The sequence below is a fragment of the Antechinus flavipes genome, chromosome 5, assembly GCF_016432865.1.
Source record: "Antechinus flavipes isolate AdamAnt ecotype Samford, QLD, Australia chromosome 5, AdamAnt_v2, whole genome shotgun sequence".
Taxonomy (NCBI): domain Eukaryota; kingdom Metazoa; phylum Chordata; class Mammalia; order Dasyuromorphia; family Dasyuridae; genus Antechinus; species Antechinus flavipes.
Window position 1 is genome coordinate 174,737,020 of NC_067402.1, and position 27,272 is coordinate 174,764,291.

General features: G+C 34.3%; 1 protein-coding gene across 5 annotated transcripts in view; it reads left to right on the plus strand.

Moving 5' to 3' along the window:
* Positions 1–27,272, plus strand: part of BCAT1 (branched chain amino acid transaminase 1) — a 122,306-nt gene that overhangs the window by 37,589 nt on the left and 57,445 nt on the right. For all 5 annotated transcript variants that reach the window (XM_051961307.1, XM_051961310.1, XM_051961309.1 and 2 more), the window contains exons 4-5: positions 9,031–9,141; positions 13,658–13,777. In XM_051961307.1, the coding sequence (XP_051817267.1) occupies positions 9,031–9,141; positions 13,658–13,777 (231 nt within the window). The remainder of the gene's footprint in view (positions 1–9,030; positions 9,142–13,657; positions 13,778–27,272) is intronic.

Consider the following 27,272-nt stretch of genomic DNA (forward strand, 5'->3'; position numbering starts at 1 on the left):
ACTCAACTTAGTAAGTCTCCACCCCTTTTTCCTTAGCTCTTATACCCTGACTTTGCATATGACCTTAGACACCTACTAGCTATGTAACCATGGACTTCATCTTTGTCTGCTTCAGTCTACTCAGTTATAGAATGGGCATAATAATAGTACCTACCTCTCAGGGTTGCTGTGAGACTCAAATGAGATAATATTTATAAACTGTTTAGCACATTATCTGAGACACAGTAGTTACTTAATAAATGCTATTTTCTTTTTTTCTCTGTGTGTCATTTACATCTTAAAATATAGCACTCCAACTCTTTTTATTTTTATATTCATTTATTTATTTTGCTGAAGCAATTGGGGTTAAGTGACTTGCCCAGGGTCCCACAGTTAGGACATGTTAAGTGTCTAAGACCAGAATTGAACTCAGGTCCTCCTGCCTTCAGGGCTGCTGCTCTATCCACTGCATCAAATAGCTGCCCCACTCTAATCTTTTTAAAATCAAATTTGGAGAAGAGATTTTCCAGCCCAATTCGCAATAATTGGATCCAAGAATAGTGACTTGTACATCAAGTGGCTTAACATTTTTCTCTAAAACAGACAACTAGTATACAGGCATGCAATCTAGAGTTTTAAATACCCTGAATATATAGATTTTATTACTCGTATACCTCCTTACTAGGCCATTACTTTCCTCCAAGGATATTGGGCATGTTGGGTAGGAGAGTGTGGCTCAGGTTTCTAAATGGACTATTATACTTTCAATATTTCTGCTTTTGCCTTCTGTTGAGCTACTGTTCTACTATAATTATTATTGCATTTACCTTTTCATTTAGTAAATATTTCATGCTTAAGAGTTTTTAAAAATATCTCAGCTTGAATACTCTAGCTGACACTGGGTTTCTGTACTTTTTTAAACTGTTGGAATATAAGTGACCCTAGCCTGTTTTTGAATTCACATGAAAAATTTAGATTTGACATTCCTTTGTTCTTTGTCTTCCAGAAACAATTTTGGAAACATACTTTGTTGACTAAAGCTTTCCTATGCCCACTTTTATTTAATATATAAACTTTAAGTGCTTTCATCTCATTTAGTGTGTGAAAGGTATAAAAGAACCAATAAGGAGTTAGAGAAATTTGCTTCAGTTAGAGTTGGTTGTGTCCACTGGCTGCCAATCATTGTTATTATTATTGCTGTTGTTTATGGGTGTCCTTTTTTGAAGAGGACCAATTGTGGGTTTGGTAGACTCAAAATGTTGAGGTCACACACTTTGAGGGGAATCATGATCTATGAAATGAAAAGAATACTATCTCTGGATTAAGAAAACTGGAATACAAATCCTGGTTCCTCTAACTTGTCTTTCTTTCTTAGTTCCCTCATTTGAAAGATGAGAATAATGATATTATATTACCAATGTTATAGCATTGTTTTGAAGAAAATTTCTTTGTAAAGTGACACTGTTTCTCCTACTTGTTTGAGTGTTCCTTCTCAGTTTTCTTGCTGGGTCTTCATCCAGGTCATGTTTACTAACAGTGAGTATCCCCCAGGATTCTGTTCTGATCTTGGTTCTCTTTTCCCTCTATACCAGCTCCCTTGGATTTACAATCTCTTCTGATAGTTGTCAGATCAATATATCCAGTGCTAATGTCTTTTTTGCCTTTCATTTTCAAATCTCACGTTATATTCTGTATAGATCTCATTTGTAGATAGTTGTTTATGTGTTGTTTCCTCCATTTGTTTATAATCTTTGTGAGAATAAAGATTGCTCTTGCCCTTCTTTGTATCCCTGATACTTAGTGTAGTACCTGTCACATAATAGGTGCTTAATAGGCTCTTGTTGATTAAAGTATAAAGCAAATATAACCACTTTTCCTACTATTATTTGATGTAACATTAGACTGTCATCTATAGAAGAAGCCAGTAAGCTGCTCAAACTCTCCCAATTTTTCTAAAAAACCAAGCCTCTGAACAAAGTCTGATGGAATGAAACTACTCTCCAATTTAAAATACATTGGAAAAATTTCAAGAAAAGTCAGTCTCACTAGAGTGAGAAGGATGTTTAGCCCAGCTCAGACAGACTCTGGGAAAGTCAGTGAGAGGGTCTTAATCACAGCCAATCAGCAAGTGAGACCTTCAATCCTGGCTCAGTAGAGCAGCAGATCAGTAGAGCAGCCTCCAGTCCCAGCATAGAAGACAAACTCTGGGAAATCAGGCTATTTCTTGGAAAGAGTAGGCAAAGCTATACCCTGTAAACACAATGGGCCCCTGTGCTCAAAGCCAAGGCTCAGAACTTCACAAGACGTTTGAGACAGTACTGCCTTTATCCTAGGAGCACAGCTCAAACATAAAAGTAAAAAAAAAAAAAAAAAAAAAAAAAGAGGAAATACCAAAAGAAAAGGAAAAAAAAAAGAGCAATAAACAGAAAAGAACCTTAACCTTAGAAAGCTACTATAGTGACAGAGAAGACTGAAACATCAAATCAGACAAGGACAAAATGTCCACTGAGAAAAATCTCAAAGAATGAGGGATATGAATTGTTCTCAAGCCCAAAGAGGCTTCTTGGACACGCTCATAAAAGACAAATAAGAGAGGTAGAAGAAAAAATGAGAAAACAAATGACATTCAACAGCTTGGAAAAGGAAAGTGGTTTCTTAAAAAATACTGTTGGTCAAATAAAAAAAATCCACTGAAGAAAACAATGTTTTCAAAAGTAGAATTTATCAAATGGAAAAAGAGATACAAAAGCTAACTGAAGAAAGAACAGGACAAATGGAAACTAATGACTCAATGAGACATGAAAAATCAGTCACACAAACTATAAAGAATGAAAAAAAAATGGAAGGAAATGTGAAATACCTCATTAGAAAAACAGCGAACCTGGAAAATAGATCCAGAAGAGACAATTTAAAAATTATTGGTCTACCTGAAGACCATGACCAAAATAAGAGCCTAGCTAGCATTCTTCAAAAGATCATCAAGGAAAACTGCCCCAATATTTTAGAAACAAAGAGGGGAAAATATTCATTGAAAGAATCCATTGATTCCCTTTGGAAAAAAATACCATAGGGAAAAAGCCAAGGAACATTGTTGTAAAACTCCAGAACTACAATCTCAAGGAAAATATTGCAAGCTGCCAGACAAAAACAATTCATATATCAAGGAGCAACAGTCAAGATCATCCAGGATCTGATAGCTTTTACAACAGAGAATTGGAAAAGTTGGAATACCATATTCTAGAAGACCTAGGACTTACAGGTACAACCAAGAATTAACCACACAGTGATATTGAGCATCATTTTAAATTTATTTTTATTTTGTTTTTATTATAGCTTTTTATTTACAAGTTATATGCATGGGTAATTTTACAGCATTGACAATTGCCAAACCTTTTGTTCCAATTTTTCCCCTCCTTCCTCCCACCCTCTTCCCGAGATGGCAGGTTGACCAATACATGCTAAATATGTTAAAGTATAAATTAAATATAATATAAGTATACATGTCCAAACAGTTATTTTGCTGCACAAAAAGAATCAGACTTTGAAATAGTGTACAATTAGCCTGTGAAGGAAATCAAAAATGCAGGTGGACAAAAATAGAGGGATTGGGAATTTTATGTAGTGGTTCATAGTCATTTCCCAGAGTTCTTTCACTGGGTGTAGCTGGTTCAATTCATTACTTGAGCATTGTTTTTTAGGGGAGGCAATGGATCTTTCAATCATTTCTATTGAAAAAAAACAGAACTAAACCAAAAAATTAATCTACAAACAAGACTCCAGAGAAGCATAGAAAGATAAACAGGGGAAAATATATATTATTTCAATATTAAACTGTTTTCATCCCTAGATGGAAAAATGATATCTGTAACTCTTGAGTACTATAATTGGTACTGGGGCAGACAAAAGGGGGGGAATTACATGGACTGAGGGTATGGTTGTGAATGGACTCTGATATGCTGATATAAAAAAAAGACATTAAGGAATGGAAAAAGATCTGTACTGGAAGAAGAGAAAAAAAGAGGTACAATGGGACAAATTAGATCACATGAATAGGCACAAAACACCTATTGCAATCTAGGGAAAGAATGGAAGGCTATGAGCTTTGTCTGAAATGGGATTTTAATAGTTTTGGCTTAAGAAGAAATAACTTAATCATTCAATTGGGCATAGAAATTTATCTAACTCTATAAATAAGTAGGAGGAGAAAGAGGAAAGAAAAGGAGGGTCAAGATAGAAGGGAGGACAGAAACACTAGGAAAAAAATAAAAGGAGAAGGGGTTATAAAAGATAAGGTAGTGGGTCTGATGAGTAAAAATAAAAATTGCTAACTACTGGGTGGAAAGATAAGAAAAATATATACAGGGGAGAAAATAAGATGGAGGGAAATAAAGAGCTGGTGATCATAACTGTGAATCAGAATGGGATGAACTCTCCCATAAAACAGGAACAAATAGAAGAGTGGATTAAAAAAAAAGAGAATCCTAAAATGTGTTGATTACAAGAAACACATATGAAACAAAGAGACACATACATAGTATGTAAGGCTGGGACAGAATTTATTATGCCTCAGTTGAAGTAAAAAAAAAAAAAAAAGCAGGGGTAGTAATTCTGATCTCAGATAAAGCAAAAGTAAAAATAGTTCTAATTAAAAGAGATAAAGAAGGAAAGTATATCTTGATAAAGGGTACTGTAAACAATGAAATAGCAGATATTAATAGTAAAATTTCTAATATAATATAATATAAATTGCTCAGATTAATAAAAGAGGAAATAAATTACTTAAATGATCTCATTTTAGGAAAAAAAAATGAACAAAGCCATTACTTTAACATTCTAAAAAAAAAAAAAGCCTCTCCAGGGTCAGATGGATTCACAAGTGAATTCTACCAAACATTTAAAGAACAATTAATTTCAATACTATATAAACTATTTGAAAAAATTGGTAAAGGAGGAATCCTGCCAAATTCCTTCTATAACAGAAATATGATGCTAATACCTAAACCAGGAAGAGCCAAAACAAAGAATGAAAATAGCAGATCAATCTCCCTAATGCATATTGATACAAAAATTTTAAATGAAATATTAGGAAAGAGATTGCAGCAACCTATATCAGCAGGATAATGCACTATATCAAGTCAAATTTATATTAGGTATCCAGGACTGATTCAATATCACAAAAACTATTACCATAATCGACCATATCAATAACAAACCCAGCAGAAATAATGTGATAATCTGAATAGATGCAGAAAAAGCTTTTGAGAAAAATACAGCACCCTTTCCTATTAAAAACGCTAGAGAGCATAGGGATAAAGAGCTTTCCTTAAAATAATAAGCAGCATTTATTTAAAACCAGCAGCAAGCATTATTTGTAATGGAGAGAAACTGGACACATTCCCAATAAGATCAGGAGTGAAACAAGGATGCCCATTATCACCACTATTATTCAACATTGTGCTAAAAATGTTGGCTTTAGCAATAAAAAAAGAAAAAGAAATGAAATGAATTAGAATAGGCAATAAGGAAATAAAACTATCACTCTTTGGAGTTGATATGATGATGTACTTAGAGCAATTGATAAAGTGATAGATATCACTTTATTTGTGTGAGAAATGTTTTATAATTGTGTTCATACAGTTACTGGGATTGTCTTGGCAAGTAGATACCCAAAGATTTTATTTGTCTATAGTGATTTTTAAATGGAATTTCTCTTTCTATCTCTTGTATATGGGCTTTGTCAGTAATATTCAGAAATGCTGATGATTTGTATAGGCTTATTTTATATCCTGCAACTTTGCTAAAGCTGTTGTTTCCAGTACCTGTTTGGATGATTTTCTAGGATTTTCTAAGTACATCATAGAATGGTAGATCAGTGGAATAGATTAGATGCACATGACACAATAATTAAGGCCTATAGTAATCTATTATTTGATAAACTCCCAACTCCAGCTTCAGGAATAAGAACTCAATATTTGACAAAAATTTCTGGGAAAACTGGAAAACAATATATCAGAAACTTGGCATAGACCTACATATCACACCCCATACCAAAATAAGGTCCAAATGGGTGTATCATTTGGGCATAAAGCAATAATTTACCTATCATATATTTGAAGAAGGGATGAATTTATGATCAAAGAGAATACTATGAAAGACAAAATGGACAACTTTGGTTACATTAAATGAAAAAGATTTTGCACAAACAAAACCAAAAGAAACAAGATTAAAAGGGAAGTACAAAGTGGGGAAAAATCTTTACAGTCACTGTTTTTGATAAAAGTCTTATTTCTAAAATATATAAAGAATGGTGTCAAATTTATAAGAATACAAGTCATTCCCAATTGATAAATTTTCATAGGACATGAATAATTTTCAGATACTTAAATTAAAGTCATCTATAGTCATATGAAAAAATGCTTGAAATCACTATTAATTAGAGAAATACAAATTAAAACAACTCTCAGGTACCACCTGTCAGCTCTCAGATTGGCTAAGATGACAGGAAAAGATAATAATAATTTTTGGAGGGGGTGTGGGAAAACTGGCACACTAATGTATTGGTGGTGTTGTAAAATAATTCAACCATTCTGGAGGGCACTCTAGAACTATGCCCAAAGGGCCATAAAACTCTACATATCCTTTGACCCAGCAGTGACACTATTGGGTCTATATCCCAAGGAAATCATAAAGGAGGGAAAAGGACCCACATGTGCAAAAATGTTTATAGAAGTTCTTTTTATGGTGACAAAGAACTAAAAAATGAATAGATAGCCATCAATTGGGGAATGGCTGAACAAATTGTGGTATATGAAGGTAATGGAATATTATTGTTCTATAAAAATTGATGAACAAAATAATTTTAGAAAGCTTGGAAAGATTTACATGAACTGGTTCTGAATGAAGCAGAATCAAGAATATGTTGTAAATAATAACAGCAAGAATGTGTGGTTCTTCTCAGTGGTTCAGTGATCAAAGCAATCCCAGTAGACTTAAACAGAAAATGTCATCAGCATCCAGAAAAAGAATTAGGGAGAATGAATGTAAATCAACACATGCTATGTTCACTTCTTTTTTCTGTTTTTTTTTTCTCTTCCATGGTTTTTCTCTTTTATTCTGATTTTTCTCTCCCAACATGATTTATAAAGCAAGGCTTATTTTTAATAAATAAATTAATTTTAAAAAGAGAAATACCATCTATAGCAATATACAAAGAGAAGGAAATTTGAAAAGTAATCATTTAAAAAGAGAAGGAAAATTATGTAGATTTTCAGAAGATGATTTATTTAGAATATCCCAGAGAAGAAACTAATTGAAATAACTGATAATTTTAGTAAAATAGTAGGAAATAAAAATCTAGTTATCACCAACATATCACCAACACAAATACAGGGAGGAAATGGTAAAAAGAGAAATTCTATGACACTATCTCTTAGTTACTAACAATATGGTTCTCTCAAGGCACTCTTTGGATTAAAACCTTTGCCTTTGTCTTCTTTCAAAGACCTAACTGGAACACACATGAATAATAAAAGACTACATAGAGGGAAACCATCTCTTTTTCCTCTCCATATGCAAATGGATTTCCTCATAGATTCTTAGAATTCCAGTTTAACTTCCCTTATGGTACTGTGACCAGTAACAGAATGTATTCCATGTGCATGACACAATCTTCTTGTCACTTCTTTTGTTATCCTGTTTGATTAAATGTCTTTTGCTATATTTTTGGTTGACTGGTAAACACATTAATGAGGGTCGCATTCTATCATGAATGATAATATATAAAAATAGATATATGTACCATATCTTTATTTTTCTCACTCTGTCCTCCTTTCTCTCTATTGGAGTGTCAAGTAAATGGTTATTTGAATATCTAATATATCATAATTTTGAATGGTTCCATTTGCATAAATGGAAGCCTATTCATAGAGACCTGAAAGCTACAGTATTAAGTAGAGATATTAAGAGAAACTAAAATTCAAGGATGTGGGACAATCAGTGCAGAGGCACAGAGGTGGGAGACTTAGTAGTGTATATGATAAATAACAAAGTAGAGAGAATTAGGAATAAATAAAAAGCATAAAATTCATTTTGGCCAACAATTTTAGCTTATTTTCCCTTATCCGTACTATTAATAAATAGCCAAATTATCAAGTCATGTCACCTTATCTACTTTATCAGGGCCAGTCATCAATGGAGTTAGAATGACATAGTAGGTGGAACTTGGGACCTTGTTTTAAGGATAATTTGAATCAACTCCTTCTTCAAACTCTTATTATCTGTGGCCTTTTTAGTGTCCCTTAAATTCTCTAGGCCTCAGACTTCTTATCTGTAGAGTGTGTAGTTTGGACTAGATGACTCTGAAGTCCTTTTAAACGATCCTCTCTATTCCTTAATGGTAGAGACTTGGTTTTCTCTATCTTTCCACAACCTAGTATTCAATGTATTAGGCACTTAATACATGTTCACTGTTGCATTCTATCTATAAATCTGTGAGATGAAAACACTGATAGACAGGAAGAAAAACTAAGAACATTGGTAAATGACAGAATGGCCATTTAGTTCCTTGAATTTGATGGTTATAGTAGTGACTTCTTCCCTCTATCAGTTTTTATTGACCATATTTAGCTAATATAAACAAAAATAACAGGCAGCAAACTAGTGCATTTGAGTCTGGAGTGGTGTGCCTGGCCTGGAGTCAGGAAGACTTGAGTTCAATTCTGGCCTCATATACTTACTATCTGTATGACCTTAGACAAGTCACTTCATCCTGTTTACCTCAGTTTCCTCATCTGTAAAATGAATTGGAGAAGGAAATGACAAATCACTTCAGTATCTATGTCAAGAAAACTCCAAATGGGGTCATAAAGAGGTAGGACATGCTTGAAATGACTGAACAATGACTACTTAGATATACTTGTTCTTTCTTTAAGACAAATGTAACTTTAAATACATAAGAGGCCATGAAACCTAGGTAAGACAATCTTTTGATGTCAGGGAATGTTTTTATTAGTCATCATGAGTAATAGTTGTTCAATTGTCTTTAAATTCCAGTTATTTGAAGGAATGAAGGCATACCGAGGAGTGGATGAAAAAATCCGTCTATTTCGACCAGACCTCAACATGGACAGGATGCTTCGATCTGCCGCAAGGGTAACTTTGCCTGTATGTAAGTTAAGCAGTTTTTCTTATTTATTTAGGAATTCCCAGTACACTATTTGAAATAAATTTCCATGGTTTCTATTTTTCTGTAAAGTAACTGGTGAAACTTTTAGTTTCCTATTAGTTTCAAAAGATAGTTTAAAAAAGAAACAATATTTACATAGCCTAAAGTATTACACAGATGTAGAAAGATTTGATAGGCAGATATTGAGTTTAGTCCAGAACAATAATGAAAAGAAGGGGTTTGGGAGAATAAAATGATGCTCAATGTGTAAATGTCCTCTGGGTTCCCTAAGATACTTTGAAGTCTGGAAAAAAAAAGATTGCTAAGACTTTAAGTTTAAGTTTAAGAGAAGGTAGTTACTTGTACTGGGGGATAGAGTTTTCTCTTTTAGCAGTTCCCTACATTAGTTAAATCACAGAATCTGTCCTTTTCTCTTAGTGATTAATATTTATGTTTGTATATGTGTGGTTTCATTAGAATGTATGTGGAGAGAGAACTAGGCCAGTTGCCAAGTGAGTGTTCAATTCTCAATTCAGTGACTTAATGATTATGGCTGATTTTGGATAACTCATTAACCTTATACTTTTACTAATATATAAAATAAAGTTGTTTAATTAGATGACCTCTAAGCTTTTCCCCCCAACTCTAACATACAATATCCTTACATAAGAAATTAGTATAAATCTAAAAGAAATATTTCTAAAATATGTTTGTAGTGTTGAAAAAAATACTGTGCTCAGAAAATGTAACTTCTTTTACTGATACTGATTGCTGTTCACACTAAAAAACAAAATAAACCAAAAAAAAAACATTAAGAAGTCTTAAATTATTTTAAAGCTTTTTCGAAGTTGTGCAGACAGAAAATTTTAGAGTGAACTTTCACATATATTAGAACCTGGGTAATTCTTTATTAGTTGACTGAATTCACTATAAGGTGTCTTGAATATATTTAAGGCAATAACCTATAGGTGCAATATCTCAGGCAATAGATTTCCACTTCTCATTTAGAAATGAAAAGATCTCTTTGCTATAAACTGGGGGGAATGGATTCATGTTATAATTAAGGATTTATTAGATTTATTAAAGTAAAGTTGTATTCATAAACCTGATTAACATTGCTCAGTATATTTCCTGAGTAAACTGGAGTGTACTTGGACCCAAACAAGAAAATTTAGCAGCATCTACTCTTTGTCTTAGGACCGCATAAGAGCTTTGGGTAGTATCCTAAAATTGGAAAGTAAATATATATGGGGCCTCTGACTTCATATACTTCTTCATGCATATTCTCTTTATTCCTATCCTATATACATATATAGATATATAATTTGTTGCCATTGAACTCTAAGCTCCATGAGAATAAGGATTATTTCTTTTTTTATATTAAATTCTTAGCATGTATCATAATGCCTGGCATATAGAAGAAGCCTAATAAAGAAATGTTTTACAGAAATATGTTTTTATGTGTCAGGTAATTATTCCACTCATTTTAGTTCAGCAGACATTTAGGTTTAGGTATTTATTAAGTGATAAGAGTAACCTTGTGCTTTTCTCAATAGTCCAGGCTACTCTCTGAGCTCTAAATATTGCAGAGCAGTTACCAGTATGAATTGGTGGAGGGAGTTTAAAAAGGGAGACTTACAGTAATGAAATCAACAATAAATAAATAAGTAAATGTTTCAGACACTTTGTATAACAAAGACAAAAATGAAGCAGTCCTTGTCCTCCAGGAGTTTACATTCTATCATATGGAAACAACATATACATAGAGAAAGAAGTGTACAATAATAGGAAAAGGGAAAAGGAAGAGAATGTATCCTAATAAGAATGAGGCTTGCATGGAAAGGATATTTTGGTTAGTTTATTTGGGAAACTAATTTAAAATTTATGCAAAATACATTATACCAGTAAAAACTTATGATATTTCTAGAAGTGAGGATAAAAGCATTGTGCTGAGACCTTGAAGGATGTTAGCAATAGATATAAGAGAATAGAGGTTTGAACCCTAAACTGCTAATATTCTTCCTGGTTTGTATGGGGGGAAATATCTTCCAACAGAATAGGCTAAGGTGAGTACTACAAGTTACTAGAAAAAAAGAGAATCTTTAGATTGATCAGTGAATCAGAGTTGATATATCACAAACTAAGATTTTGCATACCAAGATAATAGTAAACCATTTAATATACCCTAAAACTTCAAATTGGAATATTATAACAATATTAAATAAATGTGTTAATTTGTGATCAATAAAATACTTTTGTTTAAATTGAACAATTTAATTTATTAGTTTCATATTTTCTGATGGGATGAATTTTCTGATTAATGAATTTTTTGGTAGGGATAACAGGTAGATATTTCTTAAGTCAATAAATGATTAGTTGTTATATCAGAATTACTAATAGTTCCCTACTAAGTCAATATACTATTTTCTATTTCACATTTCTGAATTGCAGCTCAAATTCAGGCTCTAATTAGAACAGATTGTTGTAAGAAGTAAAATCATAAAATGTTCTTCTAATTTTGGATTTAAAGGATTAGGACTCATGGAAGTAAAGAAAATAAGTTTGCTATATTTTTTCTTATGTCTTGTGATGATAGTTGTTTAATCCTAATAAGTTTTATGTTTTGAGATGGTACTTGTTTTGTTTCTCTTAACCTTGCATCTTCCTTCTAATATCTGCTTGTGGAATATGGCATTCCAAGGTGGAAGCAGAGAGCTATATTGCAAATCCCTGCCTCAGTTTGTTAATTCTTTAAGGTGATATGGTCATCATAACATGGAATTTTAGGGTATAAATGATTATCCTTCTGTGCAGAGATTGCATTTGACTCATTTTTAGCATGTGCTACTTCTTGCTTTATCTTTTATTTTAAATGCCTTAAGGCTCCATTTTGTAGAATATTCATCTTTCTTAGGCTTATTCACCTCACAGAGATAATTATGATCTTTTAAAGAAGGACTTATAAAAGCTGACAGCCCTTCTACAAAAGTTGCCACAAAGCAGCTGTCATCTGGGAACCTGGAGGGTAATAGCATATGTCTGAGCTGGGGGGTTCTAGGCCATGGTGCTTGCACAAAACTTTACCATAGGGAATTGGAAAGAGTAAATTTTTGCTGGGTTTTAAGGCCAGAATTTCAGAGCATGAAAATATTGTTTATGGTTTAGGGCTTTTATAATTCTATTCATTTTCATTTAGGAGCTAGCTTGGGCTAAGGCAGAAGTTATTTTATTTATTTATTTAATATCTTCCCCCAATTACATTCAAAACAAATTTTTTTACATTTGTTTTTCATTTTTTTGAGTTCAAGGTTCTCTCCCCTATCCCTACAATTAAGAAATCACATATAAAGTTATGCAAAACATTTCCATGAAAGCCAAGTTGTCAAAGAAAACATAGATCTCCCACCCTAATGAAATTTAAGCCTCTCAAGAAAAATTAAGCAGAAAGAGAGGGGGGAGAGAGAGAGAGAGAGAGAGAGAGAGAGAGAGAGAGAGAGAGAGAGAGAGAGAGAGAGAGAGAGAGAGCGCTTAAATCTGAATTTAGACACAATCAGTTCTTTCTCTAAATAGGGATAGGACTTTTCATTGTAAGTCCTTCAGAGAAGTTGTGAATGATTGTATTACTGAGAATAGCAAAGACATTTATAGCTGGTCATCCCAGAACATTGCTATTACTTTGAATACAGTAATTTTGCTTTGCTTGAGTTTGTGGAAGACTTTTCAGATTTTTTTCCTGAGAGCATCTTGTTCATCATTCCCCAAAGAACAATAATATTACATCAAAAACATATACTACAGTTTACTGAGCCATTCCCCAATAGATGGGCATTCCCTCAATTTCCATTTTTTTTTTTTTTGGTAGAAATACTTAACTTAGAACCATGAACTTTTAAAAAAAATATATGTATTTTGATAACTTCATGTCAATATATTGGTTTCCTTTGTAATTTTGTTTTATTTTATGCCTTTAAAACATTGTTTTGAGAAGGAATCCATAAACTTTACCAGATACCAAGAGGTTCATGACACATAAAAATGTGAACAACTCCTGGAAAGGATCATGGATTAGAAGTTTGAAGTCCCTGAGTGTGAGTTCTAGCTTCTTCAAATGATTAAGACACTACTTCTTTGAGTTTCTGTTCCACAGCTGTAAAACAATAATGATAATATTCTTTATTGCCTCTTTTGGAGTTTTGTTTTAAAGAAGGATTTTTTTTTTAAGTGCTATATATATCTAAGGCATCATTACTTCATTTCATTTCCTGGAATCAGGAGTATTTTTCTTACAATCCTGATATTTTCCCCCAAAGTTATTGGTATTAACCATTCCCCTCAAATTATTTTGTGTTTATTTTAAAATATATATCTTCATATACAATTTGTATACAGATTTGTATCTCAATGCCTACTACATACAAAATATTTAATAAACTTTGCTGAACTGAATGCCTGTGACTAAATTTTGATCTTTTTTTTTTTTTTAATGTGACTTTATTTGGTTTCCTATTCTTTTAGGAATTTGACAAGAAAGAACTTTTAAAGTGTATACAAGAACTCGTGAGATTAGATCAGGAATGGGTTCCATACTCAACATCAGCCAGCCTCTATGTGCGCCCTACCCTTATTGGAACTGAGGTATGCCATAAGTGTTTGGGGGTATATTTTGTGAATATATATAAACTTCATTTCCCCCCACGTATCAAATTTTTTTCTCTTATCAAGTTCATAATTTGAAATATTGATACCTTAGCATCTCATCAATATATGTGTGTGTGTGTGTGTGTGTGTGTGTGTGTGTGTGTGTGTAGCAATGGATTTGAATTTATTTTTCTTATGTATATGTCCCTTTGTGATCTTTGCTGTTCAGATATTCCATTTTATAAAGCATGGGGTTGTTAATGTACATATTTAGGGACTATTTGAGCTCAACAGAATGGAAAAGACAGTAAAGTTTCTGAGTCAGATGGGGTCAGCTGTGAGTAAAGGTTATAAGACTTACTGCTACCAGTTTCTTTGTGGACCTCCTGCAGTAAAAGGCATCAATTAAAGGAATATAAAAGAACTGGGGCCATGTGGATCAGGTAGTTAAGTAGAATTTGTGTTGCTACTTATTATTCACCAGTGAGGTAGCTGGCTCTAGCAGCTAAGTAAAACTAAGAGGGTTGATAAAAATAGCCTTAAAGATTGCTTCCACTTTTAGATCTGATTACTGCATTATCCACACTTCAGGCAATTTAAAAACCTAGAAATGGGCCAATTCTAGATATTTGTTGGAACTATTTATTAAATTTGTAGAATAATACTATAGTTATTTAGATAGTTCTATAATAAAAGTAACTGATTCACCACCCCCTATCCCTCTTTCAATGTAAAAATTCTGCATTTGCTTGCTAGAAGCTCTTTCATATCATGCTGATGTAAGTGGTGAGACACTCAAAATTAGTTATGTGATTATGATTTATTTCATGCTCCTGTGTTTACAATATAATTTTATTTAGAGGGGCCCAGTTAAAAATTTGATGAATAAATTTAGGAGTCTCAGAAGATTAGGTTGGAGTGTTCACTCAACTTTAAAACAAAAGATGGGAAGTTATGGAGAAAGAAAAAGATGTTTTTGAGGATAAGTCCATGTGTTTGTTTCAGGCTTTTGTGGTTTCACAGTAGTTCTCTCCAGATGTCCATATTAAATAAATATGATTAAAATTTGTCAGGTGCATTGAAAATTAATGACCTGCAAAGGATATGAACAGATGATTTTTGAATGAAGAAAATTCAAGTGAAGAAAGAATTTCTAGTCATGTGAAAAAATGCTTTAAATCACTATTGATCAGAGAAATGCAAATCAACACAACTCTGAGATACTACTACATCCCTCTCAGATTGGCTAAGATGACAGGAAAAGATAATGATGAATGTTGGAGGCAATGTGGGAAAACTGGGACACTAATACATTGTTGGTGGAGTTGTGAAATGATCCAGCCATTCTGGAGAGCATTCTCGAGCTATCTCCAAAGGGCTATGAAATTATGCATATCCTTTGACCCAGTAGTGTTACTACTGGGCCTGACTCTTAAAGGGATCATAAAAAGGGAAAAGGACCCACATGTGCAAAAATATGTTTGGCAGCCCCTTTTTGTGGTAAGGAACTGGAAACTGAGTGCACACCCATCAGCTGGAAAGTGGCTAAATAAGTTGTGGTCTATGAATGTTATGAAATAGTATTGTTCTAGAAGAAACAATCAGCAGGATGATTTCAGAGAGAACCGAAGAGACTTACATGAACCGATTATAAGTGAAGTGAATAGAACCAGGGGAACACTATACACAGCAACAAGAATATTATACAATGATTAATCTGATGGACATGGTTCTTTTCAATGATGAGATGATTCAGGGCAGTTCCAATGATCTTGTGATGAAGAGAGACATCTACATCCAGAGAGGACTATAGGGACTGAATGTCGATCACAACGTAGTACTTTCACCTTTTTGTTATTGTTTGCTTGTTTTTTAATTTTATTTCTTATTTTTTCCCTTTTTGATCTGATTTTTCTTGTGTAGCATATTAATTGTGGAAATATGTATAGAAGAACTGCACATGTTTAATCTATACTGGGTTACTTGCTGTCTAGGAAAAGGGGAAAGGGAGGGAGAAAAAATTTTGAACAGAAGGTTTTGCAAAGATGAATGTTGAAAACTACTTATCATATGTTTTGAAAATAAAAAGCTTTAAAATAAAGAAAAACAAACAAAAAGAAAAAATGACCTGTTGTTAGTACAGTCTTTATCTTATTTTTCAGAAGTCAGATAAATCAAGTAAGATTGAAAGAAATTTAACTGTGTAACAAAACCAATAAGAAGGCATGGGAGAAGAAAATTTTTTAATGAAAATGGACAATAGACTTATGGCATATTATTATTGCTCATGCTGCAGTACAAGAGTAGATAGCCTATTACCAACTCGATTTAAATAAAGTGACAACAAAGTTACTTTTTTTTCTGTCTACATATCTTCCTAATCTGCATCTGCATTGATGACATGTCTCATTTTATTTTCTAACTCTCAAAAAAGGAACTCTTGGACTCTTCCCTTTCCTTCAGTTAAATATCCCAGAAGTTAGTAGGTGTGTGACCATGGCACATATTTGACATCTATTAGTCTTATTTTTATTTTTTAAAGTTTGGTAATGTGTTGATAATAATACTTGCTTGGTCTAATTCACAGGATTGCTGTGAGCAAAGTGCTTTGTAAACTTTTTTAAGTTTTACAGAACTGTGTAACAAATGTATATATCCCATTGCTTTACTTAAATTGTTACTTTTCTTCATGAATCTTTCCCTTTTTGGCAGTCACAATCTTTTCCATGTATTTTTGTCTCTATATCCACTATATATTATTTAATTAAGAGTGATACTTTAGCTGTAATGTAGTTATAATTCATAATCTAGTCAGTAAACATTTACTAAATGCCTATTGTTCATTAGGCATAATAACAATAGATTTACTGTACACTAATTTAAAATTTGCTAAATGCTTTACATACATTATCTCATTCAATATGCGTTGTTGGGTGTTACTATTCTCATTTTGTTAGATTAAAACTAAGGTTAAGAGATAGTTAAATTTGTCCAGAATCGGCTACCTAATAGCTGTGTGAGGTAAGATTTGACCAGGTTTTCTTTACTCCAAGGTCAGTACTATTTCCATTATGCTGTTCTCCACCTATTTAAACATCTAACTTGCCTTTTTCACTGAATCTTAGAATTGGAAGAGGCCCTAAAGACTATTCAATGCATACTTATATTCTGAATTTTGTTTATAGAGTCACTGCCACAGTATATCCTAGTCTCCAGCACACAAGTCTTCAATGATAGCAAACTCATTATCTGATGAGACATGCAATCCTTTCCCACTTCTGGTCAACTTTATTAGGAAATTTTTCATCCATTAAGGCAAAATCTTTCTTTCATATATATTGGCTTTAGTAGAATTAGCCAGTAGTTTAATAAAATTAAAACTTAAAACATCTCTAAATCTTTGGGCCACACTATGTAATCTTTCCACAGACAACTTTTTAGTTATTTGAAGTTCCATCTGTTATTTCATTTTCCTTATAGATTTAAAGAGGTTAAATATCCCCAAGTCCTTCAACTGTCATCTGACATGGTTCTAAAATTTTTCACCATCTTGAGCCATTCTTCTTTGGATATACTGCCATTTCTAAAATATTACTTGAGTATTACTTGAGTTTGAATAATTACTTGAGTACCTTGCCTCCCCTCCCCCCCAACACCCTTTTCATTTGAATTCCTTTCTGCCTATGCCTGTACTTGAGCATCCTGTACTTAATAATTTTATTTTTTTTAATCTAATTGCAAAACTTTACACTTAACCCTATTAGAATCCATTATTTTGTTTATCCAATTCAAAAAAGAACATTAATGTCCCTTATAATTATTGTTGCTTTTTTTTCTATCCTATCTTAATACTGTTTTCTCAGCTTTTATGGTTCTCAGGTAGCCTTCTGTTCTTAATGTTTTCCTTTATTTAGTTTGGCAGTTCTTCATTATTTAAATTTTTTGTGTTCCAGATCTGTTATTTTCTTTTCATATTATCTATTGATTTGGAGATTTTTTTTTTAATTGCATGTCTTAAATGCTCTTCTGCCTTGTTTGGTCTAATAATTTCTTCTTTGAGAGCTGTGATTTCTGTTCAAATCTTCAATCTTGTTTCTTCTTTTGAACCATTCTGGACCTTCTTGTAACTTCCTCATGGCAACTCACAGGAGTTTAGAGGAATTATTGAGGACATTTCCCCAGGAGATTTTTCAAAATTATTTGTTTTACTCCATACTAATTCACTGTATTATTTTTTCTCTCCCTTGTTATCTCATTTTGCTATCATTCTCTAGTGAATTTTATGTAATAAGTTTTAGTACTTAAACTTAGTACTTAGTACTCTGTTTTACTATTCCCTTTCTGTTTATATAAGATAGTGTTGATAGAAAATTTGTTTCCTTTCTCTTACTTTTCTTGTCTTCATTGCTCCTCTTTTGCATTTAGCCTTCACTTTTGTAGAAGATCTATATCTTCAGAAATTTTAACCTAGTTGTGAATAATTAAGAAGTAACTCTGCTATTTGTCACAGGATCCTCGAATCCTTTTGCTTCTAAGCTGTTACCTACAGCTCAGGGTTAGTGTAGGAAGGCAGGTAGTCTTGCTTCTGGGGGTATAAGGTATGGCTGGCTTCGGATCTAGTATAGGGATTCAGGGGAAGAGCTTTCTTGGAACTATGTGAGTGCATTCTCTCTTGTGTTTACTAGGTTTGTCTTATGGCAACAATTTTGTATTTCTTCAAGTGAAAAATATAAACCCCTTGGGTATTTGAAATTCTGCACAATCATATGCCAGTCCTCCTTTCTAGGCTTATTACTATTGCTCCCCATTCATGCACTTTAAAGTCTTATTTTTGACATTTCATATGTCTCAAAGTGAGGAGAAATCATTTCTCTTAAAATTCTTTATGTATTTGAGTCCTTAAGATAATCTGTAGAGATTAAAAAATGTTTAACCAGAATAGCTTTAAAAGAAATAAAAATAGCCTGACCCTCTTACTATATCCTACCAACCATTACCATCAAAATTTAAGATTTTGTTTACTTGATTTTGATAGGGACTCTGACCATGTCTTTATAGTATTTTATGCTCTGTAATTGTTTAATTTTTTTTTTTTGAGAAATTATGGCTTCATTTTTAAATTTTTGCACCATTAACCCTATTTCTCTCTTTTTTTTTAATTAAAGCTTTTTATTTTTCAAAACATATGCATGGACAATTCTTCAACATTAGCCCTTGCAAAATCTTGCCTTCCAATTTTCCCTCCCTTTCTCCATGCCCTCCCCTAGATGGCAAGTAGTCCATTATATGTTAAACATGGTAGAAATATATGTTAAATCTAATGTATGCATACATATTTATACAGTTATTATGCTGCACAAGAAAAATCAAATCAACCCAGTTAAAAAAAAAGAAGCAATATAAAATGCAAGCAAGCAACAACAAAAAAGAGTGAAAATGCTGTGTTGTGAACTATATTCAATTCCCACTCCGGGTGTAGATGGCTCCCTTCATCACTGAACAATTGGAACTGGTTTGAATCATCTCATTGTTGAAGAGAGCCCCATCCATCACAATTGATCATCATATAATATTGGTGTTGCCATGTTCAATGATCTCCTGCTTCTGCTCACTTCACTTAACATCAATTCATGTAAGTCTCTCCAGGCCTTTCTGAAATCATCCTGCTGGTTGTTTCTTACAGAACAAAGATATTCCATAACATCCGCATACCATAATTTATTCAGCTATTCTTCAACTGATGGGCATCCATTCAGTTTCCAGTTTCTTGCCACTACAAAAGGGGCTGCACAAATATTTTTACACATGTGGGTCCCTTTCCCCCCTTTAACATCTCTTTGGAATGTAATCCCAATAGAAACACTGTTGGGTCAAAGGGTATGCACAGTTTGATACTTTTTTGAGCATAGTTCCAAATTGCTGCCCATAATGGTTGGATCCATTCACAGTGGTTGGATCTATTCACAGGTAATTGTTTAATGCTGTATAACAAGGTAATTGAAACAACAGCTTCATGGAATTCAAATAGTTGTATAGACTAGAAAAGAAATGTAACAGAAAGAAAAGATACTTTCAGTTTGGAAGGACCAGAAAAAGAAAAGGTTTATTTTATGACCTTGGTCCTTGTTGTCCCTTTTAATTCAAGGTTTAGTTTTTCTAAATTCTGAATAAATATAGCCAATTTCAGTGAAGCTCCAGAGTAATTAACTTTTTTTTCATAAACAAGATTGAACAGTTAAATAATTTGAGATGTTATCAACTGCAGCCCTTTCCTCTCTTTTTCTCTCCCCTGCTCTGGATTTCCCTGCTTATAAGAAGTCATTTAATAGCTTATTTGCTTTCTAGATTTTTTATTTATATTATTGGACTTGAAGTAAGGAGAACTGGATTCAAATACTGTTTTTGTTACTTGCCAAATGATTGTAGTTAAAGTACTTTACCTTGTAGGGTCTCAGTCCCTTTCTTCAAATGCTACAGGGAATATGTTAGGCCATATTTAGGGAGATATGAGTGCAAATCTAGTCTCAGACACTTATTACATATGACCCTAGGCAAGTCATTTTATCTCTGTCTCTAGTTTCTTCTGTGAAATGGATATTATAATAATAACATTTACTTTGAAGGATTGTTATAAGAATCAAATGAAATAGTCATTTTAAAGCACTTATCAGAGTACTGGTACATAGTAAGCACTATATAAATATTAGTTATTATTATTATTTACAAAATAATAATAATAATGCTTTTATGGATTGCTTCATTTGCAAACTTAGAGTAGTATATAATATAAATTATTATTTTTGTTATTGCTGTGCTTGCTTCTGGTGCTTGGTTTTCAGTGTATAGACTTATATAGATTTATTCACTTAAATAATCTTTTCTGTGCTCTCCCTACTACCATCTAGTGGACATTATTTTTTTTTAAGATCATGGATTTAAGATACAGAAGCATCTGACAAACTAATTAGAAATTTCAATGTACTTAATCACTAGAAACTAAGTTTATTTTAGAAAATGTTTCTAAGTGATAGTAATCGCTATTTATTTTTTCAGATATTTTATTACATATAGAATACATATGCTAAAATAGAGAAAAGTGGCCACATCTATTTATATTTAATGTCAACAAAACACTTCATCAACAAAGTATAATAGCATTTTCACATTATCAGTAGTTAAATCATTTGTTCATGTCATAATTTGTAAATTGAGTCTTACAAAGTCTAAGAGCAAGAGGAGTCCTGAAACTAGTTTGACTCCTCTCATTTTACAAATACAGAAAGACAAAAGGCCCAGGTAGTCAACATTTATAAAGCTTTTTAAAGTTTTCAGAGAACTTTACAAATATCATCTCATTTTGTCCTTACAACAACTCTAAGAAGTCAATGCTATTAGAAACTTCCTTTTACAGATTACAAAACTGAAGCACACAAAAGTTGAGTCCAGAATTGTACAGATAATAAAGGGCTACAACTAGATTTGAAATCAAGTCTTCCTGACTCCAGACCCAGTGCTCTATCTTCTGTGTCACCTTGCGATATACCCAGCCAGGTAGTGTAAGTCACTTAATTCATAGTTGTGATGACCGTGTATTTAAAATCAGCTGGAATCAGGAATTCAGGTTAAGGGAAAAATCTTCAATCTTTATTGAAGTGAAGAGGTGAAAAAGGATTGTGATAGCAATATGGGCAAGAAAGATTGCGATAGCAATATGGGCAGCTGCGACAGAAAGCTAGCTAACAGAGGGGGATTGGAGATGAAAAGCTGTCACAATGGCAATGTGAGCAGCTGTGTCAAGATACCAGCCAGCAATCTCTCCTTCAGCTTCCCTTTCCACTCCTGTGCCTCCACCCACCAAAAATGTCATTTCCTATATAACACATCAGGACTTGCACAAAGAGTGGGCAGGGGCTATTCTTTCTCCAAGCATATATATTAATAGAGTATGGTTCAATGACTATTTAGCCTCACGTGCTTGGGACCTCAGTGCATGAACTTGAGCCTCAGCCCATTACATCTCCCGCTTTCTTTTGTTTTAGAACACAGGTGGTCATGCCATCCCTGACTCGTCAGGGAGTGAGAGCCTCCAAGGGGAGGTGATCACACCATCCCTGACTTTTCAGGAAAGGAGGTGAAAGCACCGAAAAGGAGGTGATCACAACCCCCCTAACTTCTCAGGAAGGGAGGCGAAAGTACTAAAAAGGAGATAATCACACCCTTCCTGACATCTCAGGAAGGAAGATGAAAAGCACCAAAGGGAAGTAGGGGTTGCTAGCGGGTTTCTGGGCTGAAGGATCTTATTATGCACAAACCTATCAGCATGGGAGGTATTACACAAGCACATAGCAATAACACAGAGGCTATTAGTGATGACTCTCCCCACAGTCAGTGCAGGCTTGATGTGGTGTAACAAACATGAATTGTACACACAAGTAATGGTATAATAAACAATATAAATCAACATGGTGTTGTAAAAGATTGCCAGAAGTCCTAGAAGGAGAGTATGTAAACAGCAGTCACACATACACCTTCTTCAGCAGCCAAGAGATAGTCCAAAACCAATCTATTGTCCATTGCTTCACATATCAGGGAATCCAATGATCCCCCCAAGTTTTTGAAGTCCTGCAAAAGTCTTTTTATGTGTTAGGGAATCCAATGATTCCAGCAGATTTTGAAGTCCTGTAAGAGTCTTATCATTTCTCAGAAAATCCAATGATTCCTGAGGGCTTTCAAGTCTTATGTCTCAAAGAATCCAATGATTCCTGAAGGCTTTCAAGTCCTACAACAATCTTATGTCTCAGAGAATCCAATGATTCCTGAGGGTTTTGAAGTCCAACAATTTTCTATGTCCATGAGTCAAATGCCATAACTGCCTCGTTCTTTCAATGGTGAGCACAATCAGCAACAGAACCACCTGATATTTCTTGGGTCTTCTCCTTCGTTTCAAGGGTCTGCTCCGTCTCTCTGCGATGGACAAGGCGAATATGACTCACTGGCACCCATCTGATTCCTTCTCCTCCTGTAAAAATATAAGCAAACCCTACTTCCACAAGTAGTTAACCTATCTAATTCCCTTCTATTTACCACTTTCTGGATCTCTCCACATCACCTGGCAGATTATCTAAAGATAGTGGAGCTGTTTGCACTGGCCATTGCCCCATTGTGTTAAAAGGCCTGTAACCCCAATTGTAATCCTGATTGCTTTTCTGTTGGTTGATGACATTAGAGTCCTGAATTTCTAAAGTCTCTCTGGGTGTAACCTCAGTTGCTATCATGCCCCACCTATCTTTTGATTGATACCTTGGAGCTGGGCCCTGCCTCTCATTTCTCTGGGTCAATTTACATTCAGAGGCCCAGTGAAAGCGTTGATTACATTTTGGATATGGGGTTTTGGGTTTTATTCTCTCACCCTGTCTTCTCATTCTATCTCCATATCTACAATGAGCTCTCAAATGTCCAATCTTTCCACACTGAAAGCATCTACGAGTTTCTCTAGAATTTCTTTGCCAAGAAGGACCCTGTCTTTCCATATTCAACATAGTTTGGGTATAATAAGCATTTGTGCCCACTGTGGCACAGTGCCTTATGATCGCCTCTAAAGGAGCATCCTTGTGCAGTCCTAGTATAATTCTTCTGCAAAACTCATTAGCATTTTCCTTAGCAAGTTACCTTATCAAAATGTCTGTTACTGCATTTTCCCCATTTGTTTTTGTGATAGCTGTCTGCAAATGTCCCACAAAGTCAGCAAAGGGTTCATTTGGCCCTTGTGTTATTTTTGTGAAGGCCCCATCCTTGTCATCTTTATTATGGAGAGAAGCCCACGCTTTGATAGCATTAGCAGCAATTTGCTCATATGCTGCTATGGAATAATTAATCTGTAGTGCGACGTCTGCATAGGGACCTACACCTGTTAGTAGGTCACAGGTGATTGCAGCACGAACTCCACTTTGACTATTTTGTTGGGCTTGTATCCTACAGAGCTCACTATATTCAGAAAGCCATGAGTAGTTTTGTCCAGGTTCTAGGCATATCCTTGCTGTAGATTTCCAGTCATTAGGGGTCAAGATTTCAAAAGCCAAATTCTGTAATAACATCTTAACATAAGCTGATGTAGCCCCATAAAGAGTGCAAGCTTTTTTCAGGTCTTTGAGGATTTCTATATCAAAAGGAGTGTATCTTCTACTTTCTTGATCTGAAGAATTAAACTGTTGAATTACAGGAAAAATGTGGTGTTGAAATTCTAATACATTTCTGCCTTCCGCTTTGGCTTTAATTAGTCCCTTTTGCAATCTAGTCATAGGAGTGGCTGGATGCTGGAGGGGAGGTGCTGGTGCTGTCACTGCCTCCCCCACTACCCTTTCTCCCTCCATCCAGGAGGGTGGAGTTGATGGAGGGGAGTCAATTACATGCCCCTTAGGTGGGGCTGAAACTGCCTAAGATTCACCACTCCCTTGAGCCTCACTTAAGTCTCCATGCCCTGTGGGGATATGGTCATTAATCTGTTCTTTGTCTTCCTCTTTTATCTCAGGCTTCCCCATTTGGCTATTCCTAGAGCCTTTTCCTTTTCTTCTATAACTTATACAGTATCTTAAGGCCCCTGTATTATATTGTATAAATAGAATGCCTCGATGGAAATTGAATGAGGACCATTTTTGTTGTAATATGAGAAGAACTGTTGACCAATCAATGCCCAATTACCTGGAGAGATTTGCTCTTTCTCTAAGAACCAAGGGGAGGTACGTTTTAATGTACCCAGAAGTCTAGCTGTCTGTTCCCAAGTTATAAGTAGCCCTTGATCTTCTATCAGCTTAAGCAGGCTTTCTATAGTGCTACTCCTGGGTGGGGGTGGGGGTGGGGGATGGAGAATCTTTAGCTAGGATCTGTCCCATTTCAGCCAGAAAAGGTTACTAGTTTAGTCTATTATACTCACCTAAGTTCCTGGTCACTGGAGACTTCTTCAGTGAAAGTAGGGTCCTTGGTTCCCACGCTTGGGTGCCAAATGTGATGACCATATATTTAAAATCAGCCTGAGTCAGGAATTCAGGTTAAGGGGAAAATCTTCAATCTTTATTGAAGTGAAGAGATGAAAAAGGATTGCGATAGCAATATGGGCAAGAAAGAGTGCGATAGCAATATGGGCAAGAAAGATTGCGTAGTAATATGGGCAGCTGCGACAGGAAGCCAGTTAGCAGAGAGGGATTGGAGATGAAAAGCCGTTGCAATGACAATGTGAGCAGCTGTGTCTAGACGCCAACCAGCAATCTCTCCTTCCGCTTCCCTTTCCACTCCCATGCCTCCACCCACCAAAAATGTCATTTCCTATACAACACATTAGGACTTGCACAAAGAGTTGGCAGGTGCCATTCTTTCTCCAAGCATATATATTAATAGAGTATGGTCCAATTACTATTTAGCCTCATGTGCTTGGGACCTCAGTGCATCAACTCCAGCCTCAGCCCATTGCACATAGAGATGGAGAAATTAAGTAGCAAAGCTGGGATTTGAACCCAGATTCAATCTTGAATCTATAGAGGATTAATGAAACAAATAAAAAATCCTTTAATTTCTCTTAGTCCGGAATCTCTAAATTCTTTGTAAATCTCAATTAAGCATAAAAATTCTTTTGAAGTAAATACTTTGTTTCTAGTTTAACTTACAGTTTAATGAAAGCCCATTGAACTGATTTATACTTAATGTAACTAGCAATTTTTATTAAAATTGAGGATAAAATTCAAGACAAGTGACTTCTTGGAATTGGACATCTATTTTCACTCTGGCCAGACATACCCCATTTATTCAGGTTGTTTCACAATATCATGACATTAGGTTAAGACCATACTGAAGTTAAGTTTTTGTTTATTTTAAATTATTGATTGTTCTTTAAAACTGTTAAAAAATAACACTCTTGTCACTGAAAATCAGATGTCAAGAAAAATTTATTAAAGAAGAATTTTAAGGAATTGTCTTTCTGGCCAGAAGTGGGCTCCACTTCTCTTCAGGAATAGAGCCCTGGGTAAAGAAGTGGGAAATTTTATACTTGCTCATATGATGCGTCTCTTCCCTTCAGAGAAGGGATTGGTTGGTTTATCTGGCTTACACTCTTTCTGATATGCCCATTACATGTTTCCCTTTAATATGTATAAAATATGCTCTCCCCCCCCCCCCCCATCATACATCCCATATTCAAAATGGCGGAAAACTCCTCCTCTTGGGTGGGTTGTTTAATATTCCATTAGCCTATTAAGCAGGTACAGTAGTGATTTGGTTAAGTCAGGTCATTAATTCCAAACTCTTAGTTTGGGCTAGATGGGCTATTATCTTAAATTTGTGATTTTCTTAAAACCACAAGACTCTTTCTGATTGGCTGAATCCACCTGCGCCTTCCTAGCCCCCCAATTTCTTGTTTGCTCAAGGCTTCTATTGATCATTTAATTGTTCTGTGAATCCTAATCTTCCTTAACTTCTCAGTTCTGAAAAACCTCTTGGTCAGTGCTACCCACTATCCCACCCTACCTCAAAGCTTACAACACAGTAGAAACCCGACTTTTCAGCATTTTTCACAGAATGATGATTTCTGGGTCCATCTAAATGCATATATACATACAACCAATTTTTTATTATTGGTGAAAATGGGAACAACTGGGAAAACATGGATAATTGAAATGCACAGAAAGCCCATTTTATTTTTCCTTTTTTTTGGGGGGGGGGTGAATTTCCCTTAGCATTTTAACAAGAAGCAAAATAAACTTGTTTATTGGGTCTCATTTCATTTTACTTTGCCTACCTCCTTTTTATTATAATCCTTATGGCATGAAACAGGTTTGGTATAGACTAATCCTAGAAGTCAATCCAGATTAAATGGGAAAAAAAAAGTTTGTTTCACCATTCATCAGTGGGGTGGGTAGGTGGGTAGTTCTCAACCGTGTGTGTGTGTGTGTGTGTGTGTGTGTGTTTATATTTGTTGTTTTATTTTTTCATCCAAGCTCATAGACCCCAGGTCTGCTCCAGGTATCACATGCCCAAAGATCGCAAGCTGCAATTAATTAGCCGCTATTCTTCACAGTTCTTTTGCATTTTCCAGGTTCTTCTGTTGTTTGGATCATCACTAAGGATTTTTTTTTTCTTTTGACATAACCTTTATATTGTAACTTAAAACCCTTCCAATAGCCCACTTTTTTTCCCATCGGAAGTAACTGGCTCCAATTACTTAAAAAAAAATATTTTGGAGATTTTTATATTTTTTTTTAATAATTGCTTCACAGTGGTAATGGGAATTACTTTTATCTTTTTTATATGGAATAGTATATTGATTACTATGTCACCTGCTTGTCTCTGTGATTTCCTTTGAAGACATCTTTGTTTTGCCTAGTACTTAAATTCTAGTAGGACATTCTAACTCTGATGTCTTGGAATCCATAGTCGATATATAATAGTGTGTTAAGATTTTATTGCCTTTATCTTCATATCTTCTAGGGATGTGAATCTGAAATTA